At 35.4% G+C, this 25,769-nt stretch overlaps 1 protein-coding gene across 1 annotated transcript in view; it reads right to left on the bottom strand.

Moving 5' to 3' along the window:
• The window catches only part of FARSB (phenylalanyl-tRNA synthetase subunit beta), a 41,607-nt gene extending 26,064 nt beyond the window's left edge, over positions 1-15,543 (bottom strand). Inside the window, exons 1-11 of the mRNA XM_007425660.4 lie at positions 15,430-15,543; positions 14,716-14,771; positions 11,946-12,100; positions 10,536-10,608; positions 9,560-9,675; positions 9,035-9,185; positions 7,830-7,938; positions 5,824-5,894; positions 5,223-5,284; positions 5,081-5,132; positions 3,333-3,394 (exon numbers count right to left, since the gene is read on the bottom strand). Coding sequence (XP_007425722.2) covers positions 3,333-3,394; positions 5,081-5,132; positions 5,223-5,284; positions 5,824-5,894; positions 7,830-7,938; positions 9,035-9,185; positions 9,560-9,675; positions 10,536-10,608; positions 11,946-12,100; positions 14,716-14,771; positions 15,430-15,487 — 965 coding nt within the window. The 5' untranslated portion in view covers positions 15,488-15,543. The remainder of the gene's footprint in view (positions 1-3,332; positions 3,395-5,080; positions 5,133-5,222; positions 5,285-5,823; positions 5,895-7,829; positions 7,939-9,034; positions 9,186-9,559; positions 9,676-10,535; positions 10,609-11,945; positions 12,101-14,715; positions 14,772-15,429) is intronic.
• Positions 15,544-25,769: the final 10,226 nt, after the last annotated feature.

Here is a 25,769-nt window from a genome sequence, read left to right as displayed (position 1 = left end):
GCCCACATTCACTAGCAGAAACTGGGGACCAAGTTTCGATCAACTCAGAATAAGGCATGGTCTTTGTCACACAGAAAGCAAAATCTCCTATCCCTCCTTCTTTAGAAGGGAGAGACTCTGTGCTTGTGGGAGACAGCAGGCAGATATCCAGAGGAAGGGAAATGATGAAGAAGCTGTGTGCCAGGAAGGAGAGAAGGAGAAAGCTGAGATCATTCTCTTTCACCCCCAGATTAAAGTTTGGAATTTCCAGAAAAACAAAAAGCACATCCAGGAAAATTGAAATCAGAAGGAAAATCTGATTCAAGGCTCTGTTACTTGGCAAAAAAATTCTAGCTGGAACTGCAATAGGTTTAATTTTTGTTTTTTGTGTGTGTTGCTATCATTTTTATGTCTCTGCACAATTTAAGGGCCCTGAAGTTCTTGTCAGTTCGAACCAATCTTTCAGGGATTCTGGGCTAATGAACCCTTAAAAACCTGTTAGCTCTTACTGGTAGGAAATTTGTGCCATCTTGTGCTCTGCTAGAATTCTTATATTTACTTTTATATATTCTATTGAAACCTTTTTCTTGTCCTATTCATTAGAATTGCTGGATCCCTTAATTAAAACAGCTTTCTAATTGATCAACAACGTGTACCTGCATTCAATAGTGTTATTGCACACCTATCAGCCTCCCAATTTTTGCCTAGTAATTACCAGAAAGTAACCAGCATACTGGTTGGGGAAATCTGGGAGCTGGTCCACACATCTTAAAGTTGCCAAAGTTGAGAAGCACTGCCCTAGAGGATAGATGGTGACAGTGAGCCTACAAGCTGCTACTCTAAGCGGCAGGAGGTGGGGCCAAAGTGTCAAGACCTAGAGGGCTTCTGGGGGTAGGATTTTTGAGACCTCCACTTGCCCACCCACAGGCTCTGCTGTGCCACAACTCATACTTTCTTTCTAAATCAGCAGCTGTGCAATAAGCTTTCTCATATTCATGTATTTTTCTGATGGATTAAAAATCTCTTCTGTACATCCTATGTCTGGCATATTCCACATTACATTTCTCAGATTTTGCTCACTGTCACTGCTCAGTCCCAACTGTGGGGTATTTAGAAAACATGCTTTTTTTCAGAACACACTGGGGCAGACAGGGTGATTTGTGACCATGCACTGATACTGGAATATTATACCATTGGTACTTACTTCCCTAATATAGTTGTGTTAATATGGGTCTCGTTATTGTTTTATTGCTTTCTCTTGCCTTATTTTAATGTTTTAATATATTTTATGTCACCAACAGTCACTTCAGCAATTGAGGTGGCTCATGAAGTAGCTAAATGAATAAATAAAATATCTGTTCAATCAAAATTCCACTAAGCACCTTCCTGGGCACATTTCTCTATACACTCTTATTACTTTCAATGGCATTCTTCTAATCATCAGGCATGTATGTAGTCTTCACACATGTGCTAAACAGACTGCATGGCACTTCATACAGTTACACGATCTACTTTAGCCTTACCATTTTTCAACATTCTCAGAACATTTATGACTTCCTTTTCATCATTTTTTCTTTGACATTAACATTCATAGCTTTTATTTAAATTTTTATCCTTAACGTATCAGTATCCTGATACTCCTCCCAACATTCTCTCACTGGTTTCATCCCAAATAATTTAATCATTAAAAAACACATTTAATTTGCTTTGCAAGAGACACCTTGCTTAGCTCTCTTCAGCCACTTCCAATTTTTTTTTTTTTTTCATCACAATTACTCTTACATGTTTTTTGCCTGATTTAAACTTGACCTTCCTTGGTCTCTGTGATTCCATCCTAGGGAACCATCCTTTTCTCTCTATACCATATATTTTCTCATATTTTTTTTACAACAATCATTTTCTTATTCACTTTTTGCAGCCTACTTAATTTCATCATTTCACCAAGCATGCTTTGTCATGTTTTGTATTAACATAACTTACACACTGTGGCCCTTTGTAACATGATTCTTTTCACTCTGTTCAAAGTAGCTTCCACATTATCTTTCCTTACATCCACTTTCTATTATTTCTGTGAGTATATTAACCTATCTTCTCATTTGCTTTCATAGAGAACTCATACTTTTTCTTTCAGTTATTCTTTATTTTCACTCTCACTCATTTCACTTTTATCCCTTTTACTTCCAGAAAATGTCCATTTTTTCTTAAGGATCCACTTTTGGCATTAAAAAAAAATTAGTCTTTCCTATATGAGATCTTATAACCCCCTTTTATCCCTCACTAATTCTCTGCAACTTTTATTAGAAACATTCAAGCCAATCATGCTTTTAAATTTAGATTCTTTCCTCTGGCATGTGTACAAATGAATAAATTTATGCTTATATCATGTATTCAAAACAGACTTTTTCTAAATAGATACTAATTATTATTCTCATTATTAGGTTCTCTTGTTTCAGTCACACACATTCATACATGTCATCTAATTTAATCACTTTGTTCTCAGAATCATATCCTTTCAGAAAATTGCGTGATTTTTCTCAAAAGCCTGGTTCTTTCACTATCACCATTCAGTGGAGTATAATGTACAACTATCATTAACCAATCAATTATCACGATACACTACCCACAGCACTCTAGATGCCAATTAATTTTTTCTAGCATATACTTTAGCCATTCCATTCATCATCAAACCTACACTTTGATTCCATGCAGGTATCTATCAACTGAATTCTATACAATCAGACAACCTGCAATCAGATCTATTACAACTTTTCTCTTAGACTCACAGATACACAACATAACAATCTTTTTTCATTTCATTCATACTGTTTACCATTTACTTGTCCTACAGTCCAAGTTGCAATCTTCCATACGCCAAGATCATTGCCAGATGAGCCCCTCTGCTACCCATCATGGTTTTGGCCAATCAGGCTTCCCCACAGAATTTTTTTTAATAGTTCAATTATAGATTAGGCTACAAACTTAAGTTGTACCTATGCCACAAGCAGCATTCTCTGCTCATGGTAAGGACAGTACTGGTCAGTTTGGGCACTTTTGACCAGTATTCCACAGGCACAACCAAAGTCAGTTTTACCCTAAGCACGCTCACATTATCCTATTCAAGCTAGGTTCTCTAATCCAGAGACTACTTTCCAAGCTAATATGCTATCCCATTTACTAAGTCTTGATTTAATAAAATGAAGATGTCTGGTTAAAACAATAAGCTGCTAATGAATTATTACCAGTCTTGCCTATTCTTACAAAAATTATCATTAGTTAGAACTGATTACACAAAAATCTATCACAGATGCTGTTAATGGCATTCTATGTGCACTTTTTGAAGAAAGAGAACATACCTAATTCCTATCTTCTTATTAATTATTTCAGGTTTTATCTTTTCACGACGGTAGGACAGCTCCTAGAAAGATTTTAATACAAGAGTCACTTCTTTAGTATCATCAGACTTGCCTACATAACAAACTATACAAAGTTCTTTGACCAGGTATTGATAATCAGAGTTTTACTATTCTTAAATATTAGTAGTGCTAGTTGTTCTGGCCAACAGAGATATAGTCATTATTAAACAACGTGATCAATCTTCCTGACCAAACATTTGGTAGCAATACTTTCCATAACCATCCATCACATGAAGAACCATTTAACACAACATTGGCATCAGATACACATAAAACAAATAGCCATACGTGAATATGAACAATCCCAGCCTTTAAAAAGCTTCTCCAATATGCACTGCCAGGCAGAGAAATGTCAAGAGCTTATCAACATACAACTAACTGCTTGTTACAGACAAGCCTTTGCTGATATTTGGAGCAATACTGAGTTACTCATGCTCTGGAACATGCTGCTACTGAAACATGTGCAGCCTCTGCTTTGTTGATATATCAGAGGTTACCTCCATTTTGCATTGGCTGAGAATGGTGTTACTTTTCTTCCCTATCAATATAGGACAAGATCCAAAGTGTGCTGTTTTTCTACTCTGTTTTTGCAGTAAGAGTCTTCCTCTCAAAAAGATTGGAAGAATCTCTCTGTTAGAGGTTCTGCAGGAGGGAAAAGTGTCTGCCACTTTATATGGAACGCATATAAGAAGTTTGAGATCTCAACTATCCTTTGGACTGTAATTATTTAATTTCATACAGACATTAAAAGAAAAAAAAACCTTACAGAATTTATGGATAGATCAGAGGTAGGCAAACCTTTCGAACCTGGGGACATATTATGAATATTGCCAGTATGTGGTAAGTGCATTTATAAAATGGCTGCAATAGGAAACTTAGCTATTACTAAATGGCTTCCAAAGTGGACAGAGCAGATCGTGAAACACTAGGTATCGGCCCATTTTTCAAATTAAACCATTTGGAATGTGAAATAAACTGAATAAATTAAAAAGGCCAAACAGCTTTTTCAAATGCAAAACTGCTGTCTTGAGCACTTAGTAAGTTTTTCTGAGTTCAAAGCACTTCCAAAATGTAGCTACCTTGGACTAGATGCAACTGATTTATCCTCAGGATGGAGCATTTCAAATCAAAAATGGTTCAAATTTGAAATCCAAACAGAACATTCATTTACCAGAAGACAAACTGTGAGGGTTTTTTTCCCCCCACAGACCTTTTTAATTCCCCAGGATGCTCTTTACCATTATCACTTACTTCTCTGTGTGTGTTTTATTTAATCTTAATTCTCTTCAATAGGCTCAGTATCCTGAGGACAATACCCATGTTTTATTAAGCCATGCAGTGAAGCAATTTAGTTCAGGTAGAATATGAAATTAGAAAATGCACTGTAGTTGAAAGTGCTACCCACTTGGTACAGCAACACCTTAAAATATACCTTGGGCAACCAGTATATCTTAAGGTATTAAATAGAACAGTGTAGGAAATAGTAATGATCGTATTCAGTAAGGAAGCTCTATGGAATACAAAGGAGGAAATAAGGACAAATGTCCAGAATTTCTTTCAGGAGACAAGATAGTTGAAGAAGAAAATATCACATCCTGGCTTTCCTTTCCAAAATACTTGAATCTGTTAAAAAAATGTTCCAGTTCTTAAATATATAAAAACTCTGCGTTAGCTTTTATAATACTCACTGGAAAGATGTAGCTTTTTCCATTAGGATAAGTTACTTCTACTGCTTCAACCCTTAAAGAGAGCAAAAACAAGCAAATATTTAAAGCACAGGCTACAACACACAGGCGTATTGTCACAAAAGGAAAAGTCAGACTAACTCACGTGAATGGCTTATTGCAGTATTCACTAAACATTGTAACCAGGATATCGAGTACAATTTTTGCCTGAAAGACAGATAGCATACCTATTTCTTAAATTAAAGTATTACATTAAATTGTTAAATAATGTAATGTCAGTAAAGATATTAAATTAATGCATACAGTTTTAAATATAAAATTACAGTATCGGTTCATAAGAAAATTCTTAAAAACTTTACTACTTTTCCAAAACAAATGTGTTATGCAAAACCAGGCAACTAAATCACTAATTAAGCCAATTAACAAATGAAGCGCATGCATGTCTCTGAGGCTGACATAGAGAAACCCAAACTCTGAGTAGCCCATTACATTATTTACATTTATTTCAAATTTAGTTTCCAGAGACATAACAGTTACCCCAACAACTAATTCCTATGATCCAATATTTTCAAATCTCTTTATAAAGCATCAAACTGATTCTTTACATTTACTCTGAAAGAAGTCACATTTCTAAAAATTAATATTGGTCAGCAGTTAAGGTGAGGTTGAAAGGAACATCATTCTCATTTTATTTTGTAAATCAAGATTACACTTCATTCAACATTTTGTTTGTCAAGGGTATTTACCTTGGTAAGATCTGTGGCTGTACACTCAATGAATACATTTCTAGTGTTAAGACTTATTTTTGAATGTTCTCCTAAAAAATACAGATACGCTTGAAATGAAGTTGCAATTGTTTTGTTCCTGAGTTTAAAACAGAGACAGTTTTACAATTCTTTCAACTGAGTATTGGAATTAGAGCTATTGGAAAACTAACAAACAGCAGAATAAATATGCATGCTGTGATCCAAGTGATCTTTTTTTAAGTGAACAAGAACTTGCAGATCTCCTGTAGGTCCTTGCTCTTGATTCTCTTTGTTTACAGCTGTTCAGAGTTTTATATCAGGATATTTATTTATTTATTTATTTATTTATTTATTTATTTATTTATTAGCAAACTTGTATGCCACCCATCTCCCCCAACGGGTGACTCTGGGTGGCTCACAATAATAAAAAAGAAAAAAACACAAGTCCCTCCAACCATGGATAAAATCTATAAATAATTAAAAAACATATACTAAAAATATTTGAGAATTTTGCCCCAAGATAGTACTCAAAAGGGGACTCTGAAATCCAGATGTGCAGGCATGATTACATACATTATTTTGGGGACCAGGCCCTGAAAAAGAAATTGCTGGTGAAGGGTACAATGTATTCAGTAGAAGATCTGTATTTCCTATAATTGTTATAGTAAGATTGTGGTGTTAACTGTGGTTACAGCATGTATAAATATCTTGCCTGCTTAAAAAACAGATGTTATTTGAACTGCAATGCATTGCCAAAATTAGTCTTTGACAATGAAGCAGTACTGCCTGCGGCTAAAAACAACATTGGTGCAACTATTGATAGATTATTTATTAATACTTTTCTGAAAACATATCTGTTATTTATTTAAAGGTCATGCAGATGGGATATTAAGAGTAATCCCAAAAATATGTTCAAATTATGCTACTTCATATTTCACTTAAGGAGCTGAAATTATGTAGATGTTACTCTGTCATCAATGCTTCTAAAGATTTCATAGACCAGAATCTCTAGTTCCTATGTCATGAGAAATAAACTACAGCTACTGCTGTCCATAATTCATTATCTATGTGTGATGGAGGACTTGGATGAGGAGGTTCAAGGTCATGGGGAGAAGCATCTCCTCAGCCCACAGCCTGAGCCTGTGAAAGCAAAGAGGATGAGAACCACCCTAAGGAATTTGTAGTGTTTAATTGTAGAGTTTGGGAGTTAGAGTTAGTCTGGTGAGATTCTGTCTAGCAGGTGTAAGCTAATAAAGTAACTAAGCAATTCCAGAACCGTCTCGTGTAGTTTCTTGGGCTGAACCTGACGCTATGTTGCTTTATAACAGGAACAAACGACTGCAATCTGAACAGTGTGTGGTAGCAGTTTCTCTTCCCTACTGTAAGCAAGAATTCTGAAATTCTGGCTTCCTATGAAGTGCAAATGCACTTCCCATAAAAAAATAAGATTTTCCTATTCCTGTTCTTTATTTAATAGAACTTTATATAGAAAAGTACTCAGTGTCATTCTGAAAATGGGTTCTTGAAAAATTTGTAATCTTGGAGCTGCTTTGAATGATATATAGAAATGCATTTTTCAACAAGCTACATCCATCGTCACGCAAGTGGACTTCTGCTTATCTATGGGGTTTCCCTTTATCCTGTGAACCTTTCCCAAATATGTTCCATATGTACATGGGAAGAATGCAGATAGAAGGTGAATCCAATCTGCTAGTAGCATCCAGCCTGCTGAGTGGATTATACCCAAGTGTACATATGGGAGCCTCAGCCAATTTAAATTTTTTAAAAACAAAGATTATATTCCATTTCTGTTAAAGATTTGAAACAATCAGATCTTGAGAATATATTCAAAAAGCATGAAGAGGTTCTTAGAAACAGAAAAAAATTTTAAGTTGAGGAGTACCGTCCTGAAATAAACATAACAAATTTCAGACTATAACAGTATGCCATTTCCTATTTCTCTCATACTGCAAAGTTAATACAAATGTTGCTAAGAAAAATCTTACCATTAATTATTGGTGGCATCGAAAGAACAACACCATTGCTATCACAGATAACTGGATAAAGCGATTCATTTTCAATAATATGTAGATAGTGCCTAAGATGGCTATCCATCTAAAACCAACAAAACTAAAATTAATGTTTATATCTTTCCACAGATACCACTGCACAGTATCATCTCATAATTTCTGTATAACCTTATTATATACAGTATGTGTGTGTGTATATCTATATATTTTAAAATGTATTTAAATCCCTAGAAGAAGCACATGTTATATATGAAAGACTTTTCATAGGAAAAAGTCACTAAGCACTTGGAAGGTAATCAGCAATTCACTTTCTTTCTAGTAGATTCCTCATGTCACATTCCTTGTTCAAAAGTCTATGAGCATATATGTAACTAAAAATAGAACTATTTGTAAAAACTCAGATTATTGCTAATCTGTATAAAATAAGCAAACTATCAAGGAATTTGGATGTTGACAAATTCATAACAGTATGTAGTGCACAGTACATAGTACACACAGTGCAATTCTTCTGCAGAATCTTCAGTACAAGGAAATACATTGTCCAGCAACACCAGAAGAGAAATTTCTAATGTTATCCACCCTGGGAGACAAACCTTAAAAAGCAGATTTTGTCTTACTGGACATAAGAATTCAGGCCCAAACTATTATCTAATTTCTGCTTAGGCAACAAAGTGGGTTTGCAAGCTCACGTCTATGCTATAACATGATATCTAAATAAACAAATCATAGTTAGGGCAAGCACTCTACTTCCAGGAGCAACAGTACTATGGAGTCAGAAAGGAATTTAGAAAAAGTAAGCTAAAACTTATTTTACCAATGCTCAAGAGTTTACTGGACCACTGGATAATCTAAGTTTTTTTGCTACGGGCCAAACTGTTTTGTAAAATTCCTACAGTTATAAAAGCTGGATGTTAGCTGAGCTCAGTGTATAAGGCTGGTTAGTGTTTCCCCATCCCCATGAGTTTATTAGGAGCCTCAGTTGCATTGTATTATTTATGTGTGTTAAATATCTATAACCTGAAAAAAAAATTAAGTTCTTGTTTTTACCTTCATGTAATGTTGTTTGTATGTATTTATATATTGTATTTACTCAAGGCCACTATGTTGAGATAGATGGCCATATAAATCGTATCAAATCATAAATAAATCAAAACATATCTTCTTGTTTTAAAGTTACCTACCCTGTACATTTCCATGATTTCAGGAGCACTATATTCTTTATCCTGATTCAATGGTTTGAATTTAATTTCAGCTGGTGGTTTAGCTGTATATGTAAATGGGCCAGAGATTGCATCTAGATCATGGGTACCAATTGCAACTAATGATCTCTTCCTAAGAAGAAAACAAGATGAATTAACATGCCATCCACATATTAAATTCCCATTAAACAGGATACTGATGAAAAACAGGGATAAAGTGACATTTGTTATATTCTTGTATAATAAACATTATTCATGAATAATAAATAAACTTTGAGTATTACACTATAACTTGCATCTGAAAAATGACTGCATACAATTATTGTTATCCAGCAATTTCCTTCCCTTTTTACTTACATTTGATTTCTAATATACCACATAAAACAGAATTCTTAAGCATTTTCTTTTCAAGTTTAACATAAACTAATTCAAAATGGTATAAAACACTTTCCAAAGCATTGTTTAATATTTTACTAAAAATAAATTGCTTTTCAGAATACAACTAACCTGCATATATTTTGATGCAATTTCTCCTGTAGGTCAATGAAACTATCATAGCGGTCTTTGACAAAAGTTATATTACGAAGAATTGCAGCCACAGCATAAGGACGGATATTGGCAGTCTGCCATAAAATGGATACAATTATCAGTAACAGACAATTTGGGCAAAAATATTATATATGGATTGTTCTATAAAGTGATCCATTATTTAATAAAATTAAGTCTTCATCTTAAAGCAAAACACTTAAAATAACTCATCCCCAAACCAAATATTACTTATTAGAAAGATCCAAAGAATCAAAGTTCTATATGCTCAAGGAGGTGTTAATACCATATAATGCATAACACCACTTCACTCTCCCCAACATATACCCACACCAACTTTCTCACATAGCACATAATAAATTACTTCTAAAACAGAGTAGAATTCTAAAACTACATTGTGATATGACATGGAAGTCAGCATCCTGCAGTTTTGGTTCCAGCTTTCAAGAGCTGGCAATGTTTACAATAAGCAGATGGATTAATTAAAGTTTAAAAACAAGACTTTGGAGTCAAGAACACAACTGAAAGAATGAAAATCACCACAAAACCTGATCTTGCCATTCTTGACAAGCTAAACACTCACTTAACTCTTTTCTGAACATGAATAAGCATAAATTGTTTGACCTTTTTAAGTCAGCATTGAATTAACATTAGTATCATACATTTTTTTGTGAATTTTAGCATGGGATTCAAGGATCAACTGTTTTAAAAATGCTATTACAGTAAACACCTGCAAAAACTTGAGACAAAATACCTTTAAAAATAAGCATTAATGGTATTCCTTAAATGTCTGCACTCAAAGGAAAAGGACCAGTGGTGCAATAAAGCAATACAACAGCAATTTTATTGCTTGTTGACTCTTATCCAATCTCTACAAAAATTTGAAAAACATGTATTTACAATCTATGCATCAAGATGAGGATTCAGTTTTACTTACCTCTTCAGTAATGGTAAGCCTTTGAATTTCACCATTGGGTGGTGTGATTTTTTTGTATCGTGGAGCCCTTATTCTAAAATATTGAGATTTTAATATTAAAGATCAGTTTTAGAGCCATAAAAAAGTAGACTCCACCTTAATGCTCCTCCCTCATCCAACCAATACCCCATTAGCACATGGAAACATATAAATACTTCCAGCATGGTTCAAAAAGCTGTTTTGAGCTAAAAAAATTTAAAATTTGCATATCACTAGTAGATAATTTTTTCTGCCACTTATTATCAGATTCCCAGCCACACATTTAGAACAAGGATTGGCTGTGTCTTATATATTTTAAATATTGTTAAATATCAAATAGCTTTCTGAGCAACAATATGGAAATAGTTTGCCATTACAACCTTTTAGAATGTTTTTTCAACTTCTCACTCTATCTGAAGTTACATATCTAAAAAGTATTAAATATTTATGATTTAATAACATAATATACAATAAGATATTGCTTAAACAACAAACATAAGTTACATGTACCAAAGCAGTTCAAGCAACCTGAATTTCTAGTTATCTCTGAACTTCTCCTTTAAAAAATGAAAAATACAGGTAGTCCTTGGGTTATGATAGCAATTGGGACTGGGATTGCCATCACTAAGCAATGCGGTTGTAAAGTGCGATGTCATGTGACCGCATTGCTTAGTGATGAAAATCCCAGCAGTCCCAGTTGCTGTTGTAACCCCAAGACGTGTGGGTCATTAAGCAGTAAGTGGCAGGAGTCCCAGATAAAGAGCGCAGGGGTGCCACGCAGGGGTGGGGCAGTGCTGGGGCAGCCCCTAGGAGGGCCGGTGTAGGCTGCATGTGTGCTTGGGAGGCCTGCTACAGCCAACACAGTAGTGCAGGAAGGCTGGGGGATGGATGGTACAGTGCGAGCACAGGAAGGCCAGGGGATGGATGGCATGGCAGGGCACAAGCACAGGAAGGCCAGATAGACTTACCAGAGTGACTTGTGACCTTCACTGTTGGCTTCCCCATTGACTTTGCTTGTGGGAAGCCAGCAGGGAAGGTGGCAAAAAGCGATCACATGACTGCAAAACACTACAATTGTCATAAGTGCAAGCTAGTTGCCAATTACCCAAATCATGACCACATGACTGACACTGCGACATCTGGAACATCAAAGACCAGTTGTAAGTACCACTCATTCAGCACCATCGCAACTTTGACTGGTCGCTGAACGAGTGATCAGTAAGTGAGGACTATCTGTAAAGTATAAACTTTCAGTTAGTAGATAGGATTTCTTGCTAAAGGCACAAACATTTATACTATCAAACACATAAAGAAGTTGACATGTTTCATCTGACTGCTTACTTATAAGCCTAATGAAACACTTAATAATATTAGTTTCAAATGTCATATTACCTCTCTTTAAAAACCTGAAGACCTCTCACTAGGCCTTCCAAACAAAGGAGGTCATATCGGTTAGCAGGAACATCAATTTTATACAGAATGGTTTCTGATGCACCCTCTGCTTTTCCATCACCTTTTTCTTTGCTTATTATGTCCTTCTCGGAAGTCTGAAATTAAAAAAAAAAAAGTTTTATAAAGCATACGAACAAACAAAAATAATGAGCAGACTTCAAAATCAAGCAGTGTGAGTCCACTCTTCCAATATAACTTTTAAGCCCTTCTATACAGCTCCACAAATCTTGCTTTTTAGAGCTTCCCAATCCTTTTGAGAAGATATGAGGTCCATGAGAGTTTGCAGATGGGAAGGAGAAGCTTTGTACCATCTAAATCTGTTGTTAAAAATAGTTAAGGCAGTAAAAACAGAACATGGGATTTCAGTTCATGGAAATTGAAATCCTATATTCTGTTTTTACTGCCTTAACTATTTCTAACAACAGATTTAGATGGTACAAAGCTTCTCCTTCCCATCTGCAAACTCTCATGGACTTCATATCTTTGATAAGCTATTTGAAATAAGAATATTTTGCTTAAAATGCATTCATATATGAACAAGCTTATACTTAAGTTAATAATCAACCTCTGAAAATTAAAAAAAAATGCATCAGTGACAACCTAAACTATTTTGACCTAACACATTCCTATCATCTGATTGATTATTCAGAAGTAAGTTCTACTGATTTCAGTAAATTTTACTCCAAGCAAATGTGCATAAAATTCAGCTTAAGGTCAAATAAATAAACATCTAGATAGTACTAACTGTAAATATGTAACATCTAAAACAAATGTCAGTTGGAAGCTATCCCTAAGCTCAACATTAGCGTTACTTCTCATTACACACAGGCATTACAATTATTTTTTCAAGGTAAAGTTAAATTTGGAATTGTACTAGTTGTATAATCAAAGGATCCTTTTTTAAAGGTCAATACCGGAAGTTATTCATTAAATAAGCAATTTGATCTCCCCCCAGATAATTGTATTGATTATGCTAATTAATGACCTTTGTTGAAACCTGTAGGGGTATGTACTCTTTGATCCTAATGGACCTCTCTGCAACTTTTGATACCACTGAACATGGTATGTATCCTTCTGGACTGCCTGTGGGGTTTGGGGGCATCGTTCATCAATATTTCCAGTTCTTTCTCAACAGTCAATTTCAGTTGGTGATGCTGCCGGAGAAATTGACCTGGTGGTCTGTTACCTTAGGAATGTCAGAAAACTCAATTCTCTATCCCCTACATTTTAATATTTATAAAAACATACTCCTGTAAGAGGTTATCTTTTGGTCTGAGGTATGGTATCATCAATATTCTGATGATATCTAACTGTGCATTGTCAGCCCAGGCCATCCAGGCAATGTGATGGTAGTCTTGTCCTAGCACCTGGAAACTATATTGGAAGAAACAGTCTGAAGCTGAACTCACGCAAGTTGGAATTGTTCTTCCTTCACTGAAGTTTTCTGTCATACCCAGTGCTGTCTCTCCTGAAAGAGCATGTCTGTGACTTGGTGGCCTCCTAGACTCACAACTATTTCTGGATGGACAGATGTAGACCAAGATCAGGAGATCTTCTGCCCAGCTCTGGCTGGTGTACTGACTATAACCCCACCCGAAATGAGCAGAACTTGCAACTGTAACTCATGTTCTCACCATTGCCTAGTTGGACTTCTACAATGTACTTTATACATCACTTTCTTTAAAATCATCCAGAAACCCTAATTGGTACAAAATGCAGCAGCCTGCTTACTAAGTAGCATTACCTGTCATGAGTACATTACACTTGTGTTAAAAGCCCTGCACTAGTTGTCAATGGGTTTCCAAGTGCAGTTTCAAGCATTGGTTTTATCTATGTATTCATTATTTATAGTTTTTGTAGACTCTGAGTAGATTAAAACAGAGTAAAAATATAAAGCAACAAAAAAAAAGCATGAATTATAAACTACCTTCCCAAGATTAATGCCTCCAGCAATCGGAGTTTTAAAAGTTCAGCAGTTTTTGCTTACAAAAACCCTATATGACTTGGTCCCACGATACCTCCACAATTGCTTCCTGCAGTTAGAACTGTCCAATCTGATGCAAAGATCATAAGAAAATTGCTTGATTCCCCATTTCCATGAGATCAAAAGGGCCAATCTTTATTTATTTATTTAATTTTATTTATATTTCAAATTTGTCACCGCCCATCTCACTGTGGGGTGACTCTGGAAATATCAGGAGATATTTCTCTATCATGGCTCTGATTTCATGGAGCAACCTCCCCACAGAAATTAAATTAGCTCCAGCCTTGTTGTCTTTCTGGAAACAAAGATTGAGGTTTTGTGGAGGTTCTTTTTAACTAATTCAATGAGATACCACCATATTTTAATTAAATTCAATGCCTTTCATTTCATTCGGTTAATAAATAAAAAAAAATACATTTTATCCTTATTAATACCCAGGTAAGTCTGACAGAAAGACTGAGACTACATAAACTTTAAGAGCTTGGTGGTGTCTTGGGGAATGGATAGACAGTGCTTACAAGGCTCAACTGATTATTGAAAAATAATGAAGTAATACCCAGCATAATTAGAACTGTTCTATGTTTTCACTGTTAATTAAGTTTTTTTTTTACAAAACAGAATCCTGAAGAATGAGAGAAAAAAGCTTTATATAATGACAGCTGCATTACACCACACCCATCACATCTACAGTGAGTCTGTAGTAAATATAGCAATTGAAATACTTACAATTTCATCAAGTTCCAAACCAAATTCAAAACAGAGTTCATCAAATTCTTCATCAGCTGCAAAGAAATAGCTTTTTTAAAGTTTGGTTACATGTTAAAATTTAGAGTAAATTGGAATTAATCCATCTTTTTGAAAAAGATACTGATTTTATCATGGTATTTACTTAAATGTCACTTCAGAACTATTTCAGAGGTGGCCAGAAAGTAACAGGAAGTGATGCACTTTTGATAAGCAATCAATGTAATAACCTTCCACTTTCACAGCTATCATGGGCTAATAATCCATATTAATCAATAAGTAAAGTTGTTTCCTTTATGTTTGGCTTCCTGCTGGACAACACAAGTCCCCCTCCTCCTTCCACGATTTGTCACTTACTCTCTTCTCCAACCTGGTACCGGCTGAATGTGTGGGAGTACTGCTGCCCAGCATCCACAGCAGGCATGGGCTTGGTTGAAAGCAGTGGGGGCTGAAGCCCAGCATATTTGGCAGGCACCAAATCAGGGCAGGATAATACACCTTTTCGCCCCTGAGCTCAGAGAACTTTATCGAGGCTCTATTATGCTCCAAATCAACCAACACACCCTTTTCTTACTCTAAAACCGAACTGCCTGAGACCTAGTGCAGAATATCAGTCACGCAACCAGCCTCTCCCACCACCTCCACCTCTTCTGACCAAAAGGCACGCTCGCTACAAGCCCCTCATCTTTTCCTTACTGTAACTCCTTCCTAGGGCTTGAAAAAGCAGATCCCGTTTCACGCCGACTGTCGGCATGGCTCACTAGCAGTTCCTGCTACTTTCTTCGCGGCGCATGCGCCAGGCTCACTGAAACTAAGGAAGGCCCTTGTGGGGTCAACTCTGTGACGTTATAGCTGCGATCTAAACTTCTGCCCGATCCAATGCTGCTCTTTTGGCTCTGTCTTCGCTCATTTCCTTCTTCCAGAAGAATCAACATAGTATAAAGTTCGTCGAAACATTGTGTTCTTAAAGTGGTGAATAACCCGCCAAAGAGAAACTTGTGTAAAGTATGTTTTACTTGATAAGGCTTGTCTTTGGACACCTAACATTAAGACCGCCACATCAACCGGAAAAAGGAACGTATTTTTTGTCTATAGACTTACGAACAGTAAATAAAGGGTAGAACCGACTTCCCCCTGGCACCATTTATCAGTTTGGTAAAAAGAAGCAACACGTGTGCATGTAAGTCAGTAAAACCTACCATGTTGGCATTAAACTGAATACTTCCTCTGAGGTAAGGAGATAGAGATCGGTAAATCAATTTAAATGGGGGGGGGGGCTTGTTCATTTTGCAATTTCAAATGGGTTGGGTTCATGGACGGGACTGTATTTATTTAATTTATGTTCCTATATGATTTCAGCATATAGTAAAATCGTGCCTGATAGTTTACAGCAATGCTATTTTCCTGCGAGTCAGTTCTGATTGCTTGTGGCTACGTAGACATGTCCATGCAGTTTTCTCGACGACATTTTTCAAAAGTGGTTTTGCCAGTACCTTCTTCTTAGGGCTGAGAGAGAATGACTGGCCCAAGGTCATCCAGTGGCTTTGTACTTTCTGCATAAGTAAAACCTGCTAAATGGGCACTTATTCCTTATAACTGTTTATGATTTCCTTCACTCTGTTAAGCCATTTAATCTATCAGAGTTTCAGTTTTCCACCCTAAGGCTGGGTTTTTACAATAATTAGCCGAAATGTGGTTATTATTTATTCAGTTTATATTATTCATTTCTACTGAAAGAATGAAAAAAGTACTCAAGATAGCTGTGAGTATTTAAAACCCCACACATCAGAACATTGTCCATTACGAATGTGAAGTGTAAACAATAAAAACAATATGAGCAAATATGCCAAGGTAGAGCAACACTACATTCAAATTAATCCAGTTTTATCTGCTTTAAAAACTCTGAACTATAAACCATAACCTATATGCTGCCTGGTTCATAACTCACTAAGTCACAAGCTAGGCAGCCCCATTTTTGCCTAGAATATGGAGAAAGCACACGTCCTGTACTTAATTTATTGTTCAGTGTATTGCACAAATCCAGCAAATTTGTTTAGTTGAATATATCTGGATTAAGTTAATCATAGGTAGGCATGGCATGTTAAAATAGCCATAATGTTTAGGGCAACATTATAATATAAAGTGGATATGGATGAAACTGAATTTTTTCATTTTGGGTTGTTCCTTGGGGAGTGGCTCTTTCGTTTTCTTGCTGTAGCTTTTATTTGTTATTTATTTACCTTATTTGTTAAGCCTCTTCTTCATCTTATGGAACAGCTTGTTTTTCTCACTGGAAAAGATTTGGAACTCACCATTCTGAAATTCAGTAGTGTATTTGGAAGAACTACGTAGTCTTATCCTCTTCCAGGGAATTATTAATGTAGCTCAATTAATGAGTTCAGTTATTTATTAGCTACAACCATAAAAACTATTTTTTAATGCTTATGTGTTGCAAGCTGAACTGGTGGTGGGGATTGTGTCAATTAAGATTTGTCCAGATTGCAATTGGTCCTTGTATATAGATTGGTAATATGTAATTGGACAATATGTAAATTACAGCACTACATGTTAAAGTAATGTAAAATGATTTTAATCAATTATTTGGAGAAATAAGACTTATATATTCTACCCTGAAGTAAAATCTAACCCATTTGATATAGATTTTTTTTTTCCTTTTGGAAGAACATTGGTTTAGAAATTACTCCAAACTTTTGAAAAGCCAGTTTAGAAGGAATTAAGGACATGAACATTCACTTTTTTTTTTAATAACCGAACTTCTTCCGTTGCATGCTTAAAAGATATCAGAAAAATATTTTTTCTTTCTTTTTTTAAAGATTCTATGATTTGTTCTGAAGTGATGAACTCTTTTGTGCTTCTGGAAATCAGTCTTCATTACATATGCATGTTTGAAGCTACAAGTGCTTAATTTTGTGAATTTTCCCCAGTCCTTCTTTTCAGTTTCATCTTTCGAAAGCACAGATAGCAGAATCCTAATTACATTTCTTTGAAAGTAGTGATTATTTAAAAATATTTACAGGTGAATGTATTTGGAATTACTGTCACAGTAATATATAAACTGATACCTAAATCCTAATTCTAATCTCCACAAAACAGATTACTCTGCATAACATGACTCATACAACATGTTAAACTATGAGTGGTTGACGCTTTGTGCTAGGTTAGATGGACAATGTTCTGACATTAGGAGTCCCATTTAACTTTTTTGTGGGTAAGAGATTAATATAAAGACATGAATGAGACCATGTAATAGGGCTGGGGGCAGGATATTTGTTTTCCAGGGCTTTGGTGGTTTTCCTTTTTTAAAAAAAAATTGGTATGTTTCTGAAAGTATCAAAACACATTACAATGGAGAGAAGCCATAGAAATCATCCCATTATTTTTAAGCAGTTGTAGTTAGGCCATGAAAAAAGGAGTTTGTGACTTCAAGATATCTTAAGTCAAAACCAAACAAACCATGTGATGACTTATTGTTATGTATGAGTCCAGTCATAAAGAGCTGGTTTATATATAACATAAATGGCTTTACAAGTAACAGTACAAGTTTACTTTACACATTGTAATAAACCAAAGGTAAATCACATGATGTATGAATTAGTTTGAATGCCAGACTGCGGGCTGTTGAGCTTTCTGGGTGTAGTTAGGAAATGCATCTTTGAGATAACTACCCAATCTTAGCAAAAATATTGCCTTAGTATGAATTTCTAATCCCCCTCCCCCTGCTTTGTGGTGAGCAGTTACTTTAACACATTTTAAACACCAGATAATTGTCTAGATCAGTGTTTCTTAAACCTTTTGCCCTCAGGGCCCCTTCCCACTTTTAAAAATTATGGAGGACCCCAAAAGAGCTTTTGTTTCTATGAGTTATATTTATCAATATTTACCATATTAAAAAATAAAATTGACACAGTTGTAGAATATTTATTTATTGAATCATGTAAAAATAACAATATTAAGCCCATTAGAGATTAACATAACTAAAATATTTTCATGGAAAAACCCTAATTTTTTAAACAAATAATAATAATAATGAGAAGAGTGACACTGTTTTAAATTTCTTTTCTCTTTCTCCTATTATGGGCATTAATAGGGGCCATAAGAATATCTTTGCTTCTTCAGTGATTAATACCAGTTCAAAGCCTTTTCTCTGAATTCACCAAAGCACTGTTGCTTGAACTTCTGGCTTGCAGTTCATCTGTCTTGTTTTTTGTGCCACAGGTCACCATCCAAAACAAACAGGCAACTGTAAGCAGTTGTTCCCATATTAATCATCTGTACAGATCAAGGGCATAGTGACACACATAACGAAGAGTGGAACTTTAAGGGGCTCAAGGCCCAGAAAAACAGATGATGGAATACAGGTCTCCTGTTGTTCTACTTCAGCTGTAGTAAAGCAAGGGTTTCTGAATATGGATGGAACCTTGCCGAATAGGCATTTCTAGGATTAATGCAGCTAATACAGCAAAATAAAGACAATGAAGTGTTCTGAAGAATTAGTGAAGAGGGATTTTGGCACATATTGCCCTAAGTTCTCCCCAACTAGTACTCTCCAGTTTTGTTGAACTTTGATTCTTAAAATTCCCAGCTAAAAAACCAGATTGGAGAACAATGTCTTACACTATTCAGTACAGTATTAGAAGCTAAAGCCACAGCGATAGAGAAATGTTCCCAGTATAATCCAGTTGGTGTGAAATTTCTTTTAATATGCACAAAACGCGTAAATTGTACAAAAAGTGGCTAGCTTGCTTTGATGAAATGATTTTGAGGGGGGAATATCCCATTTATTCATATCTTACCTCTCAGAATATAGTTTAATATTTGAGCTACAGTATTTAGGTATTGGGTTTGCTTATACAAATGATCACAGCCTGCAGTCCGGCTTTCAGAAATTGCAGCCAGCTGGTACTTACACACATCCTGCTGTTTGAAACATCACAAGAATGGAAATAAGAGTACTGACAGAATACCCATTCTATTTTCACTGCTGTTACATATGTTGAAGGCCCAACACATATATGTCTGCTCTCACTCTGATCAAAATACTGATCAAAATACTTTCTTTAAAAACTTTGAAAATATAATATGCGGCCTTATATACTACCAAGGAGTAAAGAACATTAAAATTGGGGGCCAACATATAGGATGCACTAGTAATTTCACCATGGATTTGGTTATGATAAAATGATTGATAATATACAGATCAATAATCCATATGTAGATAAGTGTACTAGTTTCCATTGCAAGCCAGTATGCAGTGATTAAGGTGTCAGGCTAGAAAGCGGGAGACTGTGAGTTCTAGTCCTGCCTGAGGTCCAAAGCCAGCTAAGTGACCTTGGGCCAGTCACTCTCAGCCCTGGGAAGGAGACAACGGCAAACCACTTCTGAAAAGCCTTGTCAAGAAAACTTCAGGGACTGGTCCAGGCAGTCATCAGGAGTCAAAAACTGACTAGAAGGCACTAAAGGAAAAAAAAAAAGTTTCCATTACACCTGTGCGTATGTGAATGTTATTAGCTCATTTCTGAAGGATTCCATTTGGAAGGATTTTTAAAGAAATCTTTGAAAAAGACAAAATATTGCCAGTAATTTACTACAGAAGCTGTCCCAAAATAGGTACCTTGCTATAAACCTATATACCTAAAATTAAGATATATAATCAGTAAATAAGAATACTAATGATGATCATCACTTTTATGCTATAGAGACCATAATTTGCTGGGTGGTGAAAGCTAAAGTAACAACTTTGGCAACACTGTATACTGTATAACATAATAATGCTTATTAGCTAAAAGCTACATCAAAATCTTCAGTCCAGTCGGAGTTCCTGGTGAAAGAGGAGAAAATTAGCTTGTGCCATAAATCCAGATAAAACCTCCTCCATGCCACATCACGCAAGAAGTGCACTGTAAGGATTTAGCATATCTGCCTGCAATTATATAGTTGGGAAGGAGTTAGTATATGTCTTTGTAAATGCCAAGTGCTTGAGTCAGTGTATAAAGAGAGAGGACCATACCACTCCTTTGAAAAACATTTGGAGATTTACAAAAACTATTCAAAAACTAATATAAAATTATTGTTGTATGTCTAAAAGTTGCTCTTTATCAATTCTTTGCTCCTGGATAATCTAATTCTCTATCATAAGGCCAAGGTGCATAGCATACATTTTTCTGATAATACTGAATAAATTAACAAGCCTATCATTTGATGTATCATCTCTACTGCCTTTCTTGTAGATTGGATACTACTAATGTCCCATCCCTCAGTCTTTGGGGATAAAGGCTAATCCTATCTATAAAGAAGAGTAACACAGCCAGAATTAATAGCAACCAGTAAGCATATTTTCTTACATCGCTCAGGGGTGGAGGGGCAAATTGGAATTAACATTAACAATTTCTAAACATTTTACAAGCTTTGATTCAACAAGAAACATTAGTTTCCATGAAGAATGTGGCAGGATTTAAATTAGCAGACTAATCTGTAGACACATGGGGATCTTTCAGCTTTATTTTCTAAGTTGCAGGGTGGATGTCACTTTTTTCATGTTTGCTATGAGGATTGGATGCATGCAACTTCTCTGTCTGATGCAGTCCTCAGATACATGATCCCTTCTCTGAAGCCATGCCCATGACATAATGTGACCTACTGATCACATTGGATTCAGTTCACCAACTTTGGCATACAACATTTCTGCTATGCAGACTGGAACCTCACGTTGGATCATGATTGTTTAAACAAATCCTGAATTAAGTAGATACACATGTCATGCATAATCATGAGGTTTGGTTTGGATTGGATTAGCACAATGTCTGAACCCAACCACCACACAGGTTTATGGTGCAGTGTGCTATTCATGATGGTTTATTCAATAGACTGGTGAAACTAAATGTAATGTTTGAACCAAGGGTGGAAAAAGCCATACCTGAAATATTGGAGAGGACTAATTATGTAGAATCCAGAAAAAAATGTTTTTGTTAGTCAGAGGCAAAATTGAAACATAGCAAAAATGATGTTTGAGATTAGTCTTCTCCAACTAATGTAGATGGTTGGACTATAACTCCCAGCCAGTATATTCAATGGTTGTAATTCAACCCAGTTGGAAGACCCCAAGTTGGGGAGGCTTGTCTAGACATACTCTGGATTTGCACTATAGTGATCTTCTGGGCTGCCAGATACAGATGATTTACTACTTGTTCATTTGACCTCTTTGTGCTTTCTCTAACACAGAGACAGTGCTGCTGCCAATCACCTTTCTTACAAATCGGCTATGCCTAAGTTTGTTCAACTTGGTTATCAGTTTAGATTTAATTAATCCTTTTAAGAAATGTCTTCAGTTGAACTCTGAATCATGAGTTTGCTTAATAGTTTTCTGTAATAGCTCATTGAGAAGAACACATGAAAATTAGAGATGGTTATGGATTTGCTTGAGGCGTAGAAGTTTTGAATATATTTGGCTTCACAATTGCAGTTAATGACAAGCATTCTCTGAATTGCCTCAATAAGGCAGAGTTAGCTCGTAGCTATATGACTTTTATACTACAATATAATCTTCATATTAAGCAACATGAAATCCTGTTCACGAGCTGAAAGGAAGGCAATTTTATTAAGCCAAGTTATACTGTACTGAATCACCAGTCATGGCAGGATATATCTTGCTCAAATATATTACATATCTCTTGGCTTTTGGAAGATATTTAAAGCTGCTAGATTCTGTTAATTTAATAGGGCTTGTGATCAAATGGAAAAAGAAAGCTTTATCCCTTCTGAAATTTTCTTGGGGTGCCTCTTTCTATGTTCTTCCTCAGCTTGTTCCCCTTCAGATGCATTTGGACAACAAATCCCATATTCTCAACCACTATGCCCAATATTCCAATGCTGACAGAGAATTCTGGGAACTATAATCCTAACACATCTGGAGAGCACTAGATTGAGGAAGACATGAAATTACTGTGCAAGCTTACATTGGTTCAAATGTAGCACTGAACACCTTGGATATAAATTAAACATGCCATACTATTCAATGTGAATGAATTACACAATTGTAAATGTGGGGTTTTCTTTTTTTAAAAAATAAAACCTTTGTTTATGCCAATTTCTTTCTTAAATTCCTTTGCTTTAAATATGTAGAACTCTAAGGCTGCATGTACTTAGAGACAAAACTGTGAATGGAATGCTGTAATTCTTTTTTCAAATGTTTTGTGGTTTTTGTTTTCTTTTTAGCAAGATGTGGTGGTGGAAGCTTTATTATCTTCCTGTTCTGAAATTGCTGGGTTATCTCAACACTTAATGTTCTACCTCGCTTCACTTGATTGAAAAGCTCTTGAAGCTGGAGAAAGGAGGTCCGAATAGACTGTTTAGAAACAGTGTAAAGAATACTTTCCAATTAATGTAAGTACCTCCAATTCCAGATTGCTAGCTCTATGCTAAAGCTAAGAAAAAAACTGGAACCTCCCTACTAAGAGCATACACTTTATGAATAAAATAGTTAACTTTAAAGATTTTCACTATGTATTTGATGAAACGGTGTTTGAAATGAGATAAGATCTATCTGTCTAAACTAGTAAATAGTTCACTATCCTTTATCTCAGTAGTAAACTTTCTGGCAAATATGATTTAGAGCAATTTGGGCCATCTATCTTTATATTTTAATAAATAAACAGGCTAATTGTTGTTAGGGGGGTTTATTCCCCAAAGGTATAAGATTCTTCCAGTTATTTTGACAAACTTAATAATATAAATTAATCAGAAGTTAAATTAAACTTTAAACAATTAAATCAGAATGAATTTTGTACACCATGCTAAAGTAATTTGTTTGATTAATAGGAGGTGGTGCAAGTACTGCCTTTTTTACTTCCTGTCTTATACAGTTTTTAATCCAAGCCCCAGTTTTTTTCTAAGCCTTGGCATACAGGTAGTAACCTGGACCCCGAGGCACTACTGTGCCCCAGTTACCTCCCTTGATACCTATCAGGCTCCTCACTCCACCCAACTTTTTACAATATAATTTTACAATAAATAAAGAAGTGGGCATATATATATATATATATATATATATATATATATATATATTAATATCCATCATGCTGTTTTATTTTGGGGTAAGCAATCTTCTACAAAGTACAGAAAAAAATAGCCAAAACGACAACAACAACAAAAAAGAGTGGCATGAGATAAGCAAAACAAAGCAAATACAGTTAAATCTAATTTATGCCAATACCATTTGCTATTTCTCTCCATAACTTTCTGGCTTTGCAAACTGTCCTTGCTTCCACAGGGTCCACATCATTTCATACATAGCTTTATGAGAATTATGCCTAGCTCCCCCTCCTCAGTTTTCATCATATGAAAAGTCTAAATTGGAGTGGAAGAATGCCTTGTCACCTTTGCTACCATTAAACTGTTGGAAGCACAGGTGGGATAGAAATGTTTTAACTACATCAAAACAAATACAGTACGTGTTACTGATCGTCCCCACATTTATCTTTAGATCCTGATCTACGTCTTGTCCACTGCTGGATTACAGGGCATGCACACAAGCTTAAACTGGAATCTCTTGCCATTTTTTCATGTTTTGAGATTAAACTAAGCATGTTTATACATGACTGTGGCTAGGTTTGTACAGCCCCACTGAATACAACCAGATTTATTCCTGAGTAAGAGTGCTCAGGCTTTCAACCTTAGACAGATGGTGGTCTTTGTACACCCTTTGCTGATGGTATATACTTTAGAAATCACAAATGTTGTAACTTCCTATTTTTGGAAGAATGTTTGTGATTATTATTTCTAAATGTGCCATTGGCCAATAACAGCCCTGTAGACTTCTCACTTCTCATGGGCATTGCTTTTGATTTCCAGATGTATTGCATTACCTAATGCCATTTTCTATTTTTTTAAAAAAAGTGGATAAAGGGGCAACCAGATACAATTTCCTGAGTAAAGCAAAATTCTGTCTGATTTTGTCAATAGCTCTCTCTTTCTCTCTCTGCATCTTTTAAATGTTTTAGAATTTTTTTCTCATTTAACTGAATAATTTGGTGAAATATAAATTAACTGAAGATTCCATCATGAATCCAAGTTGATAAATTAATACGGATATTTTACTCATCTAACAATGGTTTACTAAAACATAATTTACTGAATAACAACAATTGTTGGAATTCAGTCAAATGAGAAACCATCATTTACAAGTTACAGTAGCTGGATGCATACAACAAATAATTATCAAACAAGCAACATTTTGGCTTAATTTGGTATTAAGATTTATAGCACATGGTTGTTGTCTGCTGAAAGAGAGCACTATGTTTGGAGAACATATAATGTTGAGAACCAGAAGTGTTCATGACATAATGGATATATATGCATGTCATTTAAAACCAAAATGTATGTCTTAATAAACTAGAATTTTAATGAACAAATGGTGCACTGGTGATGTTAGTTGACTTGTTTCTTAGTTTACAGTTGGGGTAAACAAAAAAGGGCATATTATCTCTTGTCATCCACACTCAAGTTGCGATTTGATTGATTGATTGATCGATCGATTATGTGCCATTACATTGGTGTCAACTCTTAATGACCACATAGATAGACCTTCTCCAGGATGATCTCTCCCCATTCTTGTCTTTCATGTCTCCCAATGGTGCACCTTGCTGCTGGTTATCATCTTCTTCTCTTTCCTTCTACCTTTCCCAACATTATGGACCCCTCAAAGTAGCTGGTTCTTTGCATAATGTATCCAAAATATGATAATTTGTGCCTCAACTGAAAATTCTGAATTGATTTGTTTTATAATCCATTTGTTTGTTTTCTTGGCTATCCATGGCGTTCTCAAAAGTCTTTTCCAACACCAAAATAAAAAAGTGTCAATATTTTTTTCTATCCAGCTTCTTCAAAGTCCAACTCTCACATCCATAGAGTGTCACAGGAAAATCATTGCCTGCATTATTCTGATTTTTGTAGGTACAGATACATTACAGCATCTGAACATTTTTCCTAAGGCCTTCATTGCTACCTATTAAGCGCTAGTC

The sequence above is a fragment of the Python bivittatus genome, unplaced genomic scaffold (assembly GCF_059951505.1).
Source record: "Python bivittatus isolate LINGU-HERP-01145 unplaced genomic scaffold, Pbiv_v1 ctg000980_np1212, whole genome shotgun sequence".
In the NCBI taxonomy this organism is placed as follows: domain Eukaryota; kingdom Metazoa; phylum Chordata; class Lepidosauria; order Squamata; family Pythonidae; genus Python; species Python bivittatus.
Note: the sequence above shows the minus strand (reverse complement) of the source record. Positions and strands in the feature narration are given on the sequence as shown.